The following is a 19,491-nucleotide window of genomic DNA, read 5'->3' as shown; positions in this document are numbered from 1 at the left end:
ACAAGAATATAACTACTATAATAGTGCCCCCTATGTACAAGAATATAACTACTATAATACCGCTCCCTATGTACAAGAATATAACTACTATAATACTGCCCTCTATGTACAAGAATATAACTACTATAATACTGCCCCCTATGTACAAGAATATAACGACTATAATACTGCCTCCTATGTACAAGAATATAACTACTATAACACTGCCTCCTATGTACAAGAATATAACTACTATAATACTGCCTCCCATGTACAAGAATATAACTACTATAATACTGCCCCCTATGTACAAGAATATAACTACTATAATACTGCCTCCTATGTACAAGAATATAACTACTATAATACTGCCCCCTATATACAAGAATATAACTACTATAATACTGCCCCCCATGTACAAGCATATAACTACTATAATACTGTCCCCCATGTACAAGCATATAACTACTATAATACTGTCCCCTATGTACAAGAATATAACTACTATAATACTGCTCCCTATGTACAAGAATATAACTACTATAATACTGTCTCCTATGTACAAGTATATAACTACTATAATACTGCCCCCCATGTACAAGCATATAACTACTATAATACTGTCCCCCATGTACAAGCATATAACTACTATAATACTGTCCCCTATGTACAAGAATATAACTACTATAATACTGCTCCCTATGTACAAGAATATAACTACTATAATACTGTCTCCTATGTACAAGTATATAACTACTATAATACTGCCCCCCATGTACAAGCATATAACTACTATAATACTGTCCCCTATGTACAAGCATATAACTACTATAATACTGTCCCCTATGTACAAGAATATAACTACTATAATACTGCCCCCCATGCACAACATTAGAACTGTTATACACTTGCATATATGTCACACGAGGCATTTAGCATCTCTAGTAAAGGAAAACCAATTAGAAATAGAGAACTCCATTACCTGCTTCCCGCTAATCCCTGCAAAACAACAAGAGAAATCAGATCTTCATGGTTGTACATTTATCACTTCCTCAGTTCTTATGTATTTGTCATCATGAATATTTCTCTGTGTTTCTGTGGCATTGCCACTTATTACATCACTGAATTATATGCGTTACATAGGGCACTAAGCCTAAAATCTCAGACCTGTGACCTGTGCCCCAGCCTCCTATCTGGATCATTTACCCCCTATCACCGGCCATGTAACCCCCCAGACAACGGCCACTTACATCTTAATCTATTTGACAGAGGATTTCTGGCTGTAAATAAAGCTGAAAGGAGGCTGCATGGACCTGGGAAAGGGATTCTTATCCTGATTGGCATTGGTGACCAAGTGGGTTAGATACCCACTAATTTATACCAAATTACAATTTTAAGGAACCCACTGAATTTCAGCAGGTGTCATAGTCTAGTGTAAATCACTTTTGAGCACCTTGTCTCCCTTAAAGCATTGCTTCGCATTTAGAAGAATCACATAATACCTCTTGACTTTTTCAATACATATTTGGTTTCATATACGTCTATGGAAGTGGCTATACATAAGTAGAGGGGGGCAACAGACTAGACATGGGAAAAACATTAGCATCATAGGAAATATATCTTTGGGTATCACCGCTATTGGATGAGCATTAGGGGTGCTACACAAAGAAACCAATGATCGTTGCTCCATAGTCAAATCTGTAGGTCTATGGTCCTGGTAAAGCTCTGACCGAAAAGAATTGATACTTAAATAGACTTGGCGTGAATAAGAATACCCAAATCCCACCAGTATAGACAATCCGCCCCAATGCTCTTTTTCTAGCGTTGTTAGAACCATAAGATTCTGAAAATCAACTTCTACTCAGAGTGGGCAGCAGAGGTTATCGAATGGTGGTCAAAACAAGTGGTGTGCCTTCAATGAAGGTAGAGCACGAGACTGCTACAGGGCCCGTATGACAGGAGGGTCCAGGCCAAATGGTCCCACCCCCTGTTCCACCACTCAGTCACTGGGCCCGCCACGAAAGTTGAGCCAGCAAAACGACTCTTCGTACTGCTGGTCCAGAAGGTGCTTTGAAGCAGAGGCCGACGACTCCTTCTTTCTCCAACTCTACTATACTTAAAGAGGCAGCCTGTGCAGAATAACAGCATCTGAACCAGCAGTACTTTATGTTACGTGAAAACTGCTGGCTAGACTTAAGGGGAGAGACACAGAGCTAACTGGGCTCCATAAGTTGCGGGGGACGACTCCGAGTCGCGGGGGCCGCCGGGGGCCGACTCGGGGCCGCCGGGGGACGACTCCCAGTCGCGGGGGCCGCCGGGGGACGACTCCCAGTCGCTGGGGCCGCCGGGGGACGACTCCCAGTCGCTGGGGCCGCCGGGGGACGACTCCCAGTCGCGGGGGCCGCCGGGGGACGACTCCCAGTCGCGGGGGCCGCCGGGGGACGACTACGAGTCGCGGGGGCCGCCGGGGGCCGACTACGAGTCGCGGGGGCCGCCGGGGGACGACTACGAGTCGCGGGGGCCGCGGGGGAAGACTACGAGTCGTGGGGGCCGCGGGGGACGACTACGAGTCGTGGTGGACGACTACGAGTCGCGGGGGCCGCGGGGGACGACTACGAGTCGTGGTGGACGACTACGAGTCGCGGGGGCCGCGGTGGACGACTATGAGTCGCAGGGGCCGCGGTGGACGACTACGAGTTGCAGGGGCCGCGGTGGACGACTACGAGTTGCAGGGGCCGCGGTGGACGACTACGAGTTGCAGGGGCCGCGGTGGACGACTACGAGTTGCAGGGGCCGCGGTGGACGACTACGAGTTGCAGGGGCCGCAGAGGAGGCACTAGGACTACTGGAAGCACAGAGAGGGGTATTGGGGTAGTGGCAAGGTGGGGAGACTGTATAGGGACAAGAGATGGCTGGAAGAATTATTCACGGCCTAGATATAGAAGAAAAAACTAAAACGGATGCCACCAATTAGAGAAGACATCACCTGTGATCGCTGTAGGTAACTTCACTGCAATCACTATCACTGTGTAGAACTCTATTATATGGTGACTTCATTATTTACAGATATAGTAGCTAAGCTCAAGTATAAGTCTGCTTTATTATAGTTATGCTATCTATATAATTTGGGGGTAGGAGGCTAATTCTTGCTACGGGGTCCCATGAGTTCTATGTACGCCCTTAGTCAAAACCAAGACCCCTCAGTCAGTTTCCGCAGCGATTGGCTGCAGCGAGTCATTACTCTCCCACCTCACCCAGAACTTATCACAGGAGAGCTCTGTGCTGTCTGATCCCTCTGATCGCCGACAGCGAAAGGAGGGATCACCTACAGCATAGCGAATCAATGATTTGCACTTACCACTTGGCGAGGAATATTCACGTTATACCTCAGGGTAAAATTCTGTTTCGACAAAGCAATTCTGAAAAGAAATGATAAAAAGATATAAGTCCTCATCAGGACAATTTAGTCCCATGGGGGTTTCATTAATAGGCATCAGGTCAGGTTCTGCATATAAAGATTCTCACCCCTTCTCAGAGCAATACTGATAGAACTTCTTGCAGGTGGCTTGTAGAAGTCTCAGCCCTCCCAGATATCTGCCAGTCAGAAGAATTTGGGGGCGGGGGCACAAAATGTAAATTGTCAAAATACATATAGATACAAATAAAGAAATACACAAATATTTACATTTCAACTGAGTAAATATTTTAAGCGGTTGTGTCAAGATGGCATTTCCCATAAACAACAGAGTAGGGTACCTCACTTGGGAACCCCCCACTAAGATTGGAATAGAGGACCACCTTGTAAGAACAGCACCAGTCCGGGAAGACCACGTGTCGTCCTTGTAATTACAGAAAGGCTACTGGTGAGAACGCCTGCCCTGTAATACTACATTTTCTCTTCCAGCCGCAACGGTCATGATAGCTGAAACTTCCCGTGGCAAGATCAGCTGTTTGCCAAGAGCGGGAGCCGGGTTGATCAGCTGATTGTAGAGGGCCTGGCATTCTGAAAAAGGTTGTGCATGTTGGCACAACTCATTTAAAGGGGTTTTCCAGGAAGATACTATTGATGATCCATCCTTAGATTGCATCATCAATAGTTCAGCTGGGGCTGACTGCTCGAGACCCCAGCCAATCAGCTGCCCACTGTCAGCGCCACAATACACAGGGGTATGGAGCGGAAGCTGCTACTCCAACTCTGGCTTCTAACTGCATGCTAGGGTCTAATTTATATGAATTGAAGCTGCACCTGCAGTTACAAGCGCCCGCCACCACACCTGGGTTCGAAACAGCAGCTCCAACCCCTATGTATTGCGGTGCCAACAGCAGGCGCCAGTTCAGCTGATAGCTGGACCTGGACGATCAACTATTGATGACCAGTTTTAAGGATTTATCATCAATAGCATTTTCCTGGAAAACCCCTTTAAATTCTTCATTCCAATTTAAATAAAGCTGAAAGGGGTTGCCTCTGATAAGATGTCTGCATGACATGTAAAACCCAGCAGCGGCTTTGCCTGAAGTCAACAAGAGCGGGTGCCCACACATACGCACCAACCCCCTGCAGTTACCTATGGTGTGCATGCGCCACCAGCCACTGCCATTCACTTCAGGATGAGCCGCTGTTGGAGTGTCAGCATGGCAGGTAAAATCTATCATGAGACACCCCTTTAACGATTGCATAGTTAGAAGTTCTGCAGCTTTCGAACAGACACTGGGGGAGTTTACAAGTTTGTTTGTGGAAACATTCTGGTGTCAGAAAATCTTAATTTAGGTGGCAATGCATTTTTGCACCAAAAATTCTAACTTTTTGTTATTTTAAGCCATTTAGTGTTTGAGCCCGTCAGATCTACTATAATGTATGCCAGAAGCTGGCGTAAATTATAGAAGAAATCTATGCCAGTTCATAGCTTTAGCTTTCTATGCCAGTTCATAGATTTAGCATATAGACTTCCTGAAGATGTGCCACGTGTATTAGGAGGCTTGTGCCAGTCTAAGTAAATCAGTCCCTTTTTGTTTTCATTCTGTACGATTTGCAAAATCTCTGCTTGCCATCATTGAATGGCTGATGGATTTCTCAGCAAACACAGAATTTTGTGTTGCTTCTGGGGAGTCTTGCCTACACTGATACAATGTAACAAGTCGATTCCTCTACTGTACCAGTAGGGGCACACAATTACTTTGCAGTATTCTGTATGCAGAAAGGCCTTCATTGGTATTACAAAGAATAATCACTGCTTGGCGCGTGACATCTTGCAATCAGCAATGTGGTACCACTTGATGCCCGCATCACAATCTGTTATCAGATAATGCTGACCTCTCCTCTTTGGAGCATAAGGCAACATTTGGCAGTCATGGGTAAACGTGGTGACTTGAGTAACTTTCACTGCAGGCAGATTGCTGGTGCCCGGAGGGGCGGTGCCAGCATTTCTGAAACAGTCGCACTTGTCGCCTGTTCCTGAACCACAGTACTAAGAGTGAGCCAAGACTGGATGAACCACGGACAGACATCCGACAGAAGATCACACATGGCAAGTCTGGTATCTCAGCAATGTCGTGGACCAACTGACCCAGCAATACAATAGCAGGGAAGTTAGACAAATACCCACAATAACCATATCAGCGTACTTTGTGTCGACTGGGCGTCAAAATCCGAAAGACTGACAAGGGTGGCCCTGATGACCTCGCGTCATCTCGAACAATGCCTCACATGAGCCAGGAAAGAGGTGAATAGACCTTGGACACATGGCAGAAAGTCATCTGGAGTGACAAATCCCATTTCTAGCTGAACCATACAGATGTGCACATCTGGCATAAACAGCATGAAGCTGTATCTCATAGGTACATAGGTGGCATTGTCATGGTCTGCAGAGCATTTTCCTGGCATGGCCTAGGCCCGTTGGTCATCATACCACAATCCTTGAACACTACAAGGACCTGCTGACTGACCATCTGAACCCATACCTTCAGGAAGTCTTTCCCGATCGCAGTATCATCTATCAACAGGACAATACTCCATGCATCGAGGTCGGATCACTAGAAAGTGGTTGGAGGAACACGACAATGAATTCTCCACACTGTCTTCCCCAAACTCACTGAACTATAACCCCATTGAACATGTTTGGGATATGCTGGAAAGGGCTATGAGATCTGCTCCGGCTTATCCACAAAATGTACCCCAACTGATGGCGCTTCTCCATCGCGTATGGGGCGAGTTGAGTACGGAACATGTTTGTCACATCTATTCTCCGAAGTCTAAAAGTCCTGATCACCCAAAATCAGTTATTGAGTAGCTGTTCCTAATGCAGTGATCGTTCCCTGTATGCTGTACTTCATTTTTACCCCAATGTAATGAGTTGATGCATTACAAGTAAGGGTTAATAGATCATGCGTTCGGTAATTGCAATGCATGATCAGACTGTAGTTAGATGTGATGATACCTGCACTCACCCCTCTTTCCTGCTGATGTAATGAAGATCCAACAAACTTCCGAACTCAGTTGGGTCATTTAAGGGATGAGGGACCAAAACCTGGTTTAACAAAGAACAGAATGCTAAAACTGCATTATAGCACCAACAATAGGGAATGTTACCGAGGTCAGAGCTGTATGTGGCGGGAGACATTTAATTCAGCAGCGCAGAATATTTCAGAAACGGGGAGTTCTGATCTTGTGGGATGTAACAGACTGGTGGAAGGGCGGGGATCCCCAACAGCACGGAGTATTTTAGAAGAGGATTGAGCTGATCTTAAGGGAGATCACCAGCTGAGAATGACATAGTGGAAAGAGCAGAGTGCACCTATAGCGCAGTGTATTTACTGATCTTGTAAGGGGCAGTGATGTCGCCACTCATATAATATTAAGAGGGACAATATGTCAAAGGGAAAGTGCGATTACGTACAGAGTTAAGGGGGTTGTGCCAAGTCATAAAGTTAACCCCTACCCACAGGATAGGGGATAGCTTTATGATTGGTGGGCGCCTGACCGCTGGGATCCCAGTGATCTCGAGAACAAGGCTCCAGTCAGACCTTGAGTGAATGGAGTCGAGGTGGCGCTGGTGCCCCACTGCTCCATTCACTTCAACCACTGGGACCCAACCCGATCCCAAAAATGGAAGTCCAGTTAGCACCCAAGAGAATAGCGCAGAGGTTGCGTCAGTCACGTCAATGACAGCATTGGAAATTACCAAGTTCAAGCGCCTCAGCAATCTTTGAAGGCGATCATTGAAGTACATGGAGCAGTAGTGCACGTGCACAACCCTATTCACTCAGGGATCCACTGGACCCCATTCTCAATATCAGCAGGTGGGGGTGGGGATCCCAGCAGTTGGACTCTCATCGATCATAAACTTCATAACTTGGCACAAGTCCTTTAATGCACTTACATAGGATGATGATTGGGCAAGAGCGTTCATAAGATCTAGTAAATGCTCCTTTATTGGCAGATCACATCTTGAAAAAATTATGGTTACTTTCTGCACATTTCCCCGTGTGATACTCGCTAAGGACAAAGTTTTTTGAACACCTAGTTACACCTTTTAAAGTGCTTTTCCAGGCAAATGTTATTGTTGACTGATCCTCAGGCTAAGTCATCAGTAGTGATCGTCTGGGGTCCACTGGTTGGGATCAGGGAGCGGTGGGTGAGAGCGGGGAGGAATGGAGGGGATATCTCTCTCTCTCCCCCCGCTCCCCCCTGCTGACTGCCGCAACTCACCTCTCACCTGTGCCGGCCGCCGAACCTTTTCTTCCGAGCGGGCAGGTACTCTCTAAGGGCAATGCTCGATCGAGCAATTGTCCTTAGCGAGTATGCTCGCTTATCTCTAATCAGGACCCCCAGCGACTACCGTATTCCATGTGGAAAACTGCACTTAAAATTGCATAAACTACAATAAAAACCAAACAAATTACTACGGACACCTTAGTAATGGTAGCAGTAAAATAGAGATAAAACCCGCTGAGTAACGCACATTTCAAAAGATGATAAGTAATGTGATCGATGCGGCTCGGGGAGAAGTAACGCGCAGCGTGTAGAGCAGGAGAAGAGGCCATTAAAGCTAATTACAATTCTGTCATCATGTAAAAAGCCATTCGCACTGATTACACTTTGAGGCCGCTTTAAGCCGTAAGCTTTGAACCAGACTGAATGCAATTGCTAAATGAGGACTTCACTTCCGCAAGTCTCAGATCTTCTACCCCGAGACAATGTCAACTCCTCACCCCCCTCCCCAACCCCGGGAGGTCGCCGCTGCTCTCAGGGATTTATAATGGCGCTGATTCATTGGGCTTTGATAAAGGGCAGATTTGCATATTTTGCACTTAGCTGATGCTTGTTAGACTAAAATCCTCCTTATGATGGGGATGAGAGGATGACCGAGGAACACAACAACATTTCCTGGCCGCTGACTTTTAGCTAAAGGAAAATGGGATTAAAGGCAAAGTTATCCCCATTAAAAACAACTATTATCATAATGATGGATGTGCCTGGAGCCTTTTACCAGCTTCTTGCTCTGAGAGATCGTGACCTCAGCCCAAAAGTTGGAAACGGTCATGGAAATAGTCTTCCCATAATATCCATCTGAAGGGTTTCCAATAATTCCAATTCTAAAGAAAAGGGGGAGGGGGGGGGGGGAGAAAAAAAAGTTAGCTTACAATGGGTTAAAGGGCTAATAATCTAAAGATGTCACAAAGTGTATGGCCAATGGAAGTCTTTATTGTAGCGGCAGATATTTTATCATGTTACAATCATAATAAGGCATGGAACAGATCACTAATGATGTCACTATTATGGGGGAAGATATCACAGAAAGACAGAAATATGACCGCAGAAAAAGACCCCCTGGGCCATCTAGTCTGCCCCTCTATTATTTTTCTCTCAGGACAGATATAGGCTGATTCCAGCCATGTCTGAATTCATTTACTGTTGATTTTCCAACTACACCTGCTGAAAGTTTGTTCCAAGCATCCACTACTCTAAGTAAAATAGTATTTTTTACATTGCTTCTGGATTGGATACAAGATGTGATACGAGCAGGTATGGAGGTTCTAGTACCCTGTTGTATCCAAGCTAGAAGCGGTACAAGATGTGATACAGGCGTGCGTGGAGGCTCTAGTATCCTGTTGTACCGCCTCTAGCTTGGATACAAGATGTGATATGGATGGGCATGGAGGATCTAGTACCCTGTTGTACCGCCTCTAGCTTGGATACAAGATGTGATACGGGCGGGCATGGAGGCTCTCGTATCCTGCTGTACCGCCTCTAACTTGGCTACAAGATGTGATACAGGTGGGTAGTAGGCTCTAGTACCCTGATGGACCACCTCTAACTTGGATATGGATTGGAAGGGGGCATTCAGAGACATACCGCTCTACATTTGCTGTAACTGAGCCTCTAGATTGTGCAAACTCATAGGCTGTCGAAGTTGGCATCCAAGATGGTCTCATACAAGCACCTGGAAATGGTTCCGACAGACATAGGGGTGTAACCTGTCTGTGGATGGAGGACATTGAAGCAGTTGGAGTTGCTTGTGCTTGCTGGATGATCAGATGCTCCTCTCTACTGGTGGTCTGTAGGGGGCATCCTGAGCCCAGTCACCTTGTGTGCCCTGACACATCCACTGGTCCCAACACTTCCTAACACTCTGGTCAGAACGGCCGGTGGGGGACAATTCATGGATACGACCATCCAGCTTCTCACATCCTAATAATGCGCCCCTCTCAGACTCTGGTAATGGGGTGAAATCTCTTCTCTGCGTCGTAGAGGCGTCTAGTGGTCAACAAGCTCCACACAAGCGGAAGAAGAGGTCACTACACACAAGGAGCCTCCGAGAGCCTTTTATAGGCCAAGGGGGGGAACCACTTTTAGGGCCTCCGGTGACAAGACCGTTCATCTAATCATCACAACTCTCATCATCTACATATCTGCCGGAGATGGAACTGCATGCCGAGTCCTGCAGCAAAACGACAAATTCTTCAAAGTGCTTGATTTTATTTTTTACTATACTGTACAAAGGTTTCCATCATGTCGTCTCTCTCCCTTCTTTTTTACAGGCTAAGCAAATTACGTTCTTTAGGCCTTTTCTGAGAAGTTTTATTCTTGACTGTTTCCTTACCTGGCGTACGCTCTGCAAGTGATCGCTTTGACCTGGGGCTTACTTTTTACTGTTGAGTAGTGAGCCAGCCATTTTGTGTAATCCGGCAATCCCTATCAAAAACATTACAACATAAACATAGTAAGCAATGCTTAATGGCCCATGCACAACAAAGTATTTTTGGACCATTTGCTGCCTGTGTTCTCCGCAGGCAGGGTGGGGTATAGACCTAGAAGGTCTGTGGAGACACCTAGGAGGTGAGTGCGGAGACTTATAAGGCCATACACGCTCCTCTGGAAAATATATGCAAGTAAGGAAGATGGAGCTATACCTCTACAGCCCCACCTATTGGATGGCAGCAGTCCTTCAAATCAATGTCAGACCTTTAAAATAGGTGGCGCTGCAGAGGTATTGTTCCATCTTCATTATTTGCTCCACAGGCAGCACACGGACCATAATAGCATATGAGGCTATTCACAGGGCTACCTTTTCACTTGGACTGATGGTCCAGGTGTTTAAAAAAGAAACTTCATGTCCTATTCTTGTCCATTTTCACAAAAGAGAATAGACATACAATGTGCAGGGCTTGTGATTATCAGACAGCAAAAAGATGGGTGTCCATGTGCTTTTCACCTGATTTTCATAGGATCTACATGGACATAGCCGTGTGAATGCAGCCTACCTTACGCTGGTTGTACATATATAAATATATATCAGAAGCGGATACCCAGGTTATACCAGCATGCTCCACATTGCTATATACAGGGTTTATAACTTACACCTGTACATATATAATTATAAACAGAAGATATTAACCCCTTAGTGACGGAGCCTTTTTCCATTTTTGTTTTTTCCTACTTCCTTTTAAAAAATCGTAACTCCTTTATTTATCCATCGACGTCGCTGTATGAGGGCTTGTTTTTTGCGGGACGAGTTGTATTTTTCAATGGTGCCATTTATTGTACCATATAATTTACTGAAAAACTTTTTAAAAATTCTTAGCGGAGAGAAATGGAAAAAAAACGACATTCCACCATCTTTCGGTGCGTCCTGTTTCTACAGCACACAAATTGCAACAAAAACGACCTGATATTTTTATTCTCTGGGTCAGTACGATTACTACGATACCAAACTTATATAGTATTTTTTTTGTTGTAGTACTTGCATTTTTTTTTTAAGTTATTAAATTTTTTTCAATTATTTTCTGCGGTCATTTTGTGTGCGCAATAACTTTTATTTTTTCGTCGACGTAGTTGTGCAAGGGCTCATTTTTTGCGGGATGTCCTGTAGTTTCCGATAGTATTAATTTGGAATACATACGACTTTTTGATCACTTTTTATTGCGTTTTTTCTGGGAGACAGGATAACTAAAAAAGTGTATTTCTGGCGTTCTTTATTTTTATTTTCGGACGACGTTTACCGTGCAGGAAAAATAATGCGCTACTTTGATAGATCGGACTTTTACGGACGCGGCGATACCAAATACATATTTTTATTTTATGATTTAGATTTTTTAATAATAGATATGGCAAAAGGGGGGTGATTCAAACTTTTATAACTTTTTTTTTTTACAATTAAAAAAAACTATATTGATTTTTTTTTTTAACTTTACTTTGAAGTCCCCCTGGGGGACTTTAACATGCGATGCTTTGATCGCTCCTGCAGTATGACGTAATGCTATAGCATTACGTCATACTGCTATTTCACAGGCAGCCTATGAAGCCCCCCCATGGGGATGGCATGATAGGCAGTTTGCTAAGGCAGCCATGGGGCCTTTCTAAAGGCCCCCGGCTGCCATGACACCTGCACGGCTCCCCAGATCTTACCGCGGGGGGGCCGTGCGGGACCCCCGAACAGCGTTCAGGGGATTTAAATGCTGCTGTCAGAATTGACAGCGGCATTTAAAGGGTTACTAGCTATTGCCCGCAGGTGTCAGCTGTAACAAACAGCTGAAGCCCGCGCTGTATGGAGGGAGATAGCGGCGCTACCTCCCTCCATACACGTCCTGCAACAGCAAGACGTAGTTTTACTATAGCGCCGTCACTAAGGGGTTAAGTTATACCAGCATGGTCTGTATCCCTGTAAACAAGAAGAACCTTTCACATCCTTAAGGAACTGAAAAGATAAAAGCTTGCTGCTGATTGGCTGCTCGGATCCAGTACACATACTCCTCTAGGTAACTATGCTGCGGGTACTCACCACTTGTCCTATAAGCTGGAAGCCGATGGGTAGTTTCATCCCGTATACAGGGAAGTTTGCAGAGTTTATCAGCCATTCCTTCATCAGGAGAGAGATGGGAAGTTATTAAGTAGCAATTCATAGAATGCAGAAAGATACAGTATATCTGTACATTGTTACCATGTATCGGCCCAGGACTCTGTCTTCTGTCTTGGGGAAGTTGCTTAGAAAAGTCTCAAGGGTTGGTATTGTCTGTCTCTGGAAGCAGTAGAAGACCACACTGGCCATTCTTGAGCTGGTTTCTCCTTGTTGGGGCTTCTCAAAAAAAAACTGTAATTCTTTTAAGTAACAGAAGAGGATAATTAGTAACAACCGTAAACACATTGCAATCGATCAACAAATGACTTTGGGGTCCACACAAAATGTTGTGATGCTTCAGTCCACTTTCAAATACAGACCGCTGTAGAAATAAGGATGGATGTTGAAAGAGAATCAGCCGAGAAGTGCGCCACATTATCGCAGCGACTGAGGCGGCAGTACAGTGGCGCTGCATACTTCGATTGAATTCAAGTATGGAGTTGTTCTTCGTTGGCATTTACAGTAATGTTAACAGAAAGACCCCGAGATTCTCCTTAACAAAAATGTGCAATCTGTAGCTGCCATCTTAAGAGGCTCATGGAAGAGCTCAAGATCTCCCAAGATATTTCACCTCCCGTCAACTCTAAAGTATTGGTATCGCCCTGCAACGTTTTGCCTAAGCATGCAGTTGCCTAGATTTTCTATAGGTGAACACTGTAAAGTTGCAGAGTCTGATGAGTGTCATATACAGGGTGTTGTCAAAAAGACCAATTCAGCGCTATATCTCCATACTGGTGTATAATGGAATAACAATAGTGTACGTGAATAGGAAGACATGAATGCGCTACATGATGGTATGGCGCACGGGTCCCTGGGGGCCACAGGACATGGATTTCAATTTTCTGTTGTGGCCCCTGTAAGATAGAGAATAATGCCCAATTGCAAAGTTGAAGAGCAGCATGTGAGAAGCAGAAATCCACTTTCTGCATCTCTCTAGGCTCCGTGGGACCGCAGCTATGACTGAAGTAGAGAAATCGTACATGAAGTGGCCTCCTTCTGCTAGGATACTTGCATGGCACGACTCAACAGTGCAGTCCAGGGCTAACAGTATAATTGCGGGACCGTGTTAGTGAACAGCAAAGAGCTGATTTCGTGCAGATATGATGCAATTACTACCCCGTTTCCCCGAAAATAAGACGCGTCTTATATTAATTTTTGCTCCCAAATATGCGCTACGTCTTATTTCCAGGGGGTGTCTTATTTTGCCGCGGCAAATCCGTCTGTGGCCGCTAATCCCTCAATTGGCCAGCTTTGTGGACGAAATTTCTCAGAAATCTCGTCCACATGGGACAGCAAATCTGTCACGGCAAAGTTGGAAGAAGCCGGTGTTGTGGTGCGGATTCACCGGCCACAGAAACTGAAAAGCGTGCAGCCAGGTCGCTTCAAAACAAGCGGCTGAGTGCCGTGGGTTTTGAAGCAGCGCTTTCCCGGCGGAAATCTCGCTGTTTATCGCTGTGGCCAAACTGCGAGATTTCCGCTGGAAATACGCTCTGTGAGAACCCAGCCTTAAGAATCACACACAGGTTGCCTGACTCACACAGAGAGCCATAAAAAAATAAGGGCTGTAAAGTAACGTACCTGTCTACAGACAGATGTTCCTGTACCACCTGTAAGCAGGGATGGTATTGCAGCTTCCGGACACTAGGGGGAGCTCATCACAGCAGACATGTACAGCAGGAACAGAACGTACAGTATGGACTTTTCAAGCCAGCAAGGGGAGCTCACAACAGCACACTCGTACAGCACAGCAGGGACAGGATAACAGCAGGCTGTCTGCAGATCCACCTATACATCTGGAGGTAGGAGACAACGGGGATGGCAGCAGGGGACAGGCCTCTTGACTTGCCTGCACGCTTTACTATGCCTTACTATCGGGGGGGTGCCTTATATTTGGGACTTCTGCAAATTTCAGTGGGTGCCCTATTTTCAGAGGGTGCCTTATTTTCGGGGAAACACAGTAGTAAGAGAACAACCCAATCAGAAGACAATGCAAATTTCAGCATGAACATGTGGGTTGGAATTTGGCGCGATCGCCTCCTTGGACGCGTGTTCGTTCCAGGGACTCTCAATGTGGATTGGTACCTGAATCTCCTGCAGACTGTGGACGACTTCCTGGATGATCGGCCGCTATTGTAGCGGACGAAGGCCACTTCCAGTGCACTTTCCTTACTTCAGCCATAGCAGCAGGGACTTCAAGATGCAACTTTGCTATTGGGTTTTACTCTCTTTCTCTTACAGGGCGACAATACAAAATTGAAATCCATGTTCCAGGGCCCCAGGGACCCGTGCGCCATTCCAACATGTAACTCATCCATGCCTTTCTATTCAAGTACGATACTGTTATTTCAATAAAGAACACCAATACTGGGATATAGCGCTGGATTGGTATTTTTGACTACTAGCAAATTCTCAGTTCTGTCACATTATAACCTGTATATCAGTGTGTACACTAATGGTTTATCACACATTTGGTATATTCAGGGTCTCACCGGTGACTGTCTGGACACACTTCTACTATTCCTCGTGTAGATGAACTTTCACCTTCTTCCATTTCATAATAAATAGCCAGTTCACCACCCTACAATAAGATAAATAAATGGAGCAGTTCACAGAGAAGAACTTTACGAAAACCATTACCAGCTACACAATTATCAATGCCCCGTCCCCAACAACATATGATTTTCCCATTTCCACAATGACTCTTCCTGCCATCCCTGGCAGCATCACCATAATCTCAACAATTTCACCCAAAACCATCAAATCCACTGCAATCACACATGGCGTTATTATTAGTCACACCTGGACAGCACCACCTTAAGGGGCTATTCTGGTCATTTACTATTCATGACCTATCCGTAGGACTCAGGATCCCCACCGATGAGCTGACTATGCGACCCACTATGAGTGGAGCGGGGTTGGACGCTGTCATTAGTGGTCAGGACTGAAGGGTAACAGGCAGCATCACTCATTGAAATCAATGGAGCAATGACTGCTACTACACTTTGGCTCTCATTGCAATCAGAAACCAAAGTGTAATAGGGGGCATAATAAGTTATCAATAGTAAAAATCCTGGAATACCCCTTTAATATTAGCCATCCCACATGGCACTGCCATAACCTCAGCAGTCACATGTAGCAATACCATAGCCTTCACTAGCACATGAGACCACCAAAGCCTCATCAGTGACACACGGCACCAACATAACATCAGTAGTCACATATAGAAATTCCATAGTAGTTACATGCGCCATCACCATAACCTCAACAGTCACACTTGGTACCTTAATAATCTCCTAAAACACCTGCCTATTCCTGCAATAACCTAAGGCACACCGGGCAGCATCATCATATTCTCCACAATCTCACCATTAAATCCTATGCAATCACATATGGCATCATTATTCCCTCACTAGTCACACCAGGCTAGCACTCTTAGCTTTAGCTATCCCACTTGGCACCACCATACCCTCAGCAGTCATATGTAAGAATGCAATAGCCTTAGCTGGCACATGTGGCTCCACCTAAACCTCAGCATTAGGGTGCATTCACACGAACGTATATCGGCTCGGTTTTCACGCCGAGCCGATATACGTTGTCCTCGGGTGCAGGGGGGGGGGGATGGAAGAGCTAGGGCCAGGAACTGAGGCTCCCGCCCCCTCTCTGCCTCCTCTCCGCCCCTCTGCACTATTTGCAGTGAGAGGAGGCGGGACGGGGCTAAAGGGCGTTAATTGGCCCCGCCCCCGTCCCGCCTCTCCCCATTGCAAATAGTGCAGAGGGGCGGAGAGGAGGCAGAGAGGGGGCGGGAGCCTCAGTTCCTGCTCCTGGCTCTTCCATCCTCCCCCCTCTGCACTCGAGGACAACGTATATCGGCTCGGCGTGAAAACCGAGCCGATATACGTTCGTGTGAATGCACCCTTAATGTGACAACACAGCAATGGCCAGAAGAAACCATAAAGCCACAAGTAGAACGAGCAGCATGAACTTCACCTTTAGTCTGAAAAACTTTAGGACTTGGGCCATGTCAAAATTCTGGTCGGCACATAACATGTCGGCAGCGATCTGTGCAGAGAGGAAGTAAGAAAGCAAACATATCAAGTCCCAAACATGTAAAATACATATAAAGATAGCAACCCCCCCCCCCCCAATGACATATAAGACTGAAAATTAACCTATTCCCTCCCCTCTGGTGTCACCGGCGGAAGGCGCATGACTTTTGACTAATGAATTTGGATCTGTGTTGGCATCCACCGCTGAGCGTTATCTCCACACAATAGAATGTAGGGGAACGAAGGTAGAAAAGCCATAAGAGGCCGATTAGAGCGGGGGAGATGCTAGGAGAACACATGACGCCGCCGCTGATATTGACTAATTTTTAAACTGCCTTTGATTGGACAATCACATGTTCAGCCATGATGTCCCCTTTGCAGTCTCCATCTCTCCAAAAGAAGAAAAAGAACACACTGCAAATATTAAAGAGACGGCGGCCAAAGGGATCTATTATAAGGCTCAGCTGTAAGATCAGGAAGAGACACTTATCACCAAGGACGACGCTGGAATCCTGATCAGGGAGACACTGGAGAAGCCGCTTCTATTTCAAGGGCCATTCTGTATGTATTAAAAAGCGCTACACACAGTATACACGGATGCACAATTATGCAAGAACAGTGTCACGGTGGCAGAACAGGTAGCTGCGTATAAGATAAGGGTCCATTTACAAGGAGAGCACATATATAACATGGCCCCAACATGTCACATTCAAAGGGGAAAAAGGCAATATCACATGGGCCAAATGAAGAAAAACACACCCTAGATGGAAGTGTGTAGCAAATCAGAGTGGATTTTATATATTTCAGGGCTTATTTAGACGACCGTATATCGGCTCGGTTTTCACGCCGAGCAGATATACGGTGTCCTTGTCTGCAGGGGAAGGGGGGGAGGATGGAAGAGCCAGGAGCACGAACTGAGCTCTCGCCCCCTTTCCGCCCCTTGCCACTATTTGCAATAGGAGGGGGCGAGACGGGGGCAGAGCTAAGTCTCAGCACTTAGCTCTGCCCCCATCCCGCCCTCCCATTGCAAATAGTGGAGAGGGGCGGGAGCTCAGTTTCTGCTCCGGGCTCTTCCATCCCCCCCTCAGACAAGGACATCGTAAATCAGCTCGGCGTGCAAACCGAGCCGATCTACGGTGGTCTAAACAAGCTCTCACAATGTATTTATAATCTATTCTTGGTCAGGATTTAACAGAAAACAAAAACAAAGCAAAAAAGAAAAAAAAAAGCCAACTTAAATTCCATGAATGTTTTGCTAAACCTAAATAGGGCCACATTTATACATTTGCAATTAAAATTATTTAACACCACCCCATATATTAGATTTATTGCAAAATTTACAAAGTTTTAGCGGTTTGCAAAAAGCCAATCAAACAAGAACAATTAAAAACAGTGGAACACAAGTAATATAACAAGTGGTGTCTCCAGATTCTACAGAAAATGTCATTTTTAGTGACTATTGCAGCCTCAGAATTATTCAACCCCTCTGAATAGAATTCCTTATAAGCACACAGATCTGCAAATCAGGTGTTGTCTCAAGCACGCCCGATGCAACTAATCAAGGACTTGATTAGTTGTATCAGGTGTGCTTGACATAAAACACATCAAATACCTGGACTGGTTAGGGATTTGTTGACTATGATGTTTGATTGCATGTTAAAAATATGGCTAAGTCAAGTGTGTGATCTAAAGAGTTATGAGAAGAGATAAATTTATTGCACAAACAAGTAGAAGGATACATAAAGATGGCAAAAGGCACTAAATGTTCCTAGAGATATAGTTTGAAGCAGTTCACAAGTTCAAAGTTAAAGGAAACACTGGTACTACCTTGGTGGCAAGCAGGCAGTGGGGTTTCCGTTTAGACGTAAGGCCCATGCTAATGCTGAAGGTCTTCATGCCCGAACTTGTTTTATTAGTGCCCTTTTACACGGGCCGAGAAATCATTCATATATTAGCGATCAGCGGGAATCTGAACGATTATTGTTCAGTCTAAATGCAGGTACGACCTAACAGCGAACTATAAATTCATCCTGCATAGGATTGAACAATGTATCAGCTCGTGTAAACAGGCAGTCATTCATCCATGTACAACTGCCCGTTTACTGTCAATGGAGGCGGGCAGGATCTCAAGCCAGCTCAGCTGTAATTTACTAGCGAGGATTGTTCCTGGGAAAAAACGCAGGAACGATCATCGCTGGGATGACCTGTCGGGACTCTGCACCCAATAGCTCGTTCTGTATAAAAACACCTCATTTAAGGCCTCATGCACATGGAGCAAATTGAGCAACGGATCCCGCGCTTGTCAACAGGCACCGGCGATCCGCTGCTCAATGTGCCCACAGATGTGCATGGAAATTCCTCTCTCCACGCACACAAGTGTATTTTATTTGTGGTGGCTACGTGCCGAAAATAAGAAAAAAAAATTGCAGCATGCTCTATTTTAGGGCTTATTTAGACGACCGTATATCGCCTGGGTTTTCATACCGAGCCGATATAAGGTGTCCTTGTCTGCGGGGAGGAGGATGGAAGAGCCAGGAGCAGGAACTGAGCTCCCGCCCCTTGTCACTATTTGCAATATGAGGGTTGGGACAGGGGCGGAGCTAAGCTCCAGGACTTAGCTCCACCCCCATCCAGCCCCCTCCTATTGCAAATAGTGGCAAGGGGCGTAGAGGGGGCGGGAGCTCAGTTCCTGCTCCTGGCTCTTCCACTCCCCCCCTGCAGACAAGGACACCGTATATCGGCTCGGTGTGAAAACGCAGCCGATATACGGTCGTCTGAAGCCGCCCTTAGAGCGGATATGCAGGGACAGCTTCCATTGAAGTCAAGAGCATTGAAGAAGTGTCGCAAATCCGCGTCATTGTCTAGGCGACGGGAAATTTGTACTGCGCATGTGCGCCGGTGGCACATCCGCATTACAGGAGAAAAGAATTCTGACAGGTCAGCTGGGTCTGCAGCAGCAGGGATTTCCCACACAGAATCTGTTCCTTTCCGTGTGCGTACGACCTAAAGTATTCTTATTTCATTGCAAAAAAAGAACAAAAAAACAAAACAGACAGCTGACAGTTCGTAAA

General features: G+C 45.7%; 1 protein-coding gene across 1 annotated transcript in view; it reads right to left on the bottom strand.

Moving 5' to 3' along the window:
- LOC136572756 (uncharacterized) overlaps window positions 1-19,491 on the bottom strand; it is a 105,459-nt gene that overhangs the window by 13,912 nt on the left and 72,056 nt on the right. The window contains exons 5-15 of the mRNA XM_066573616.1: window positions 16,362-16,433; window positions 14,864-14,952; window positions 12,777-12,783; window positions 12,417-12,566; window positions 12,258-12,335; window positions 10,080-10,171; window positions 8,466-8,571; window positions 6,424-6,503; window positions 3,505-3,573; window positions 3,338-3,398; window positions 962-978 (exon numbers count right to left, since the gene is read on the bottom strand). Coding sequence (XP_066429713.1) covers window positions 962-978; window positions 3,338-3,398; window positions 3,505-3,573; window positions 6,424-6,503; window positions 8,466-8,571; window positions 10,080-10,171; window positions 12,258-12,335; window positions 12,417-12,566; window positions 12,777-12,783; window positions 14,864-14,952; window positions 16,362-16,433 — 821 coding nt within the window. The remainder of the gene's footprint in view (window positions 1-961; window positions 979-3,337; window positions 3,399-3,504; window positions 3,574-6,423; window positions 6,504-8,465; window positions 8,572-10,079; window positions 10,172-12,257; window positions 12,336-12,416; window positions 12,567-12,776; window positions 12,784-14,863; window positions 14,953-16,361; window positions 16,434-19,491) is intronic.

Source organism: Eleutherodactylus coqui, chromosome 7, assembly GCF_035609145.1.
Source record: "Eleutherodactylus coqui strain aEleCoq1 chromosome 7, aEleCoq1.hap1, whole genome shotgun sequence".
NCBI lineage: Eukaryota > Metazoa > Chordata > Amphibia > Anura > Eleutherodactylidae > Eleutherodactylus > Eleutherodactylus coqui.
This window is presented reverse-complemented; position numbering and strand designations above follow the sequence as displayed.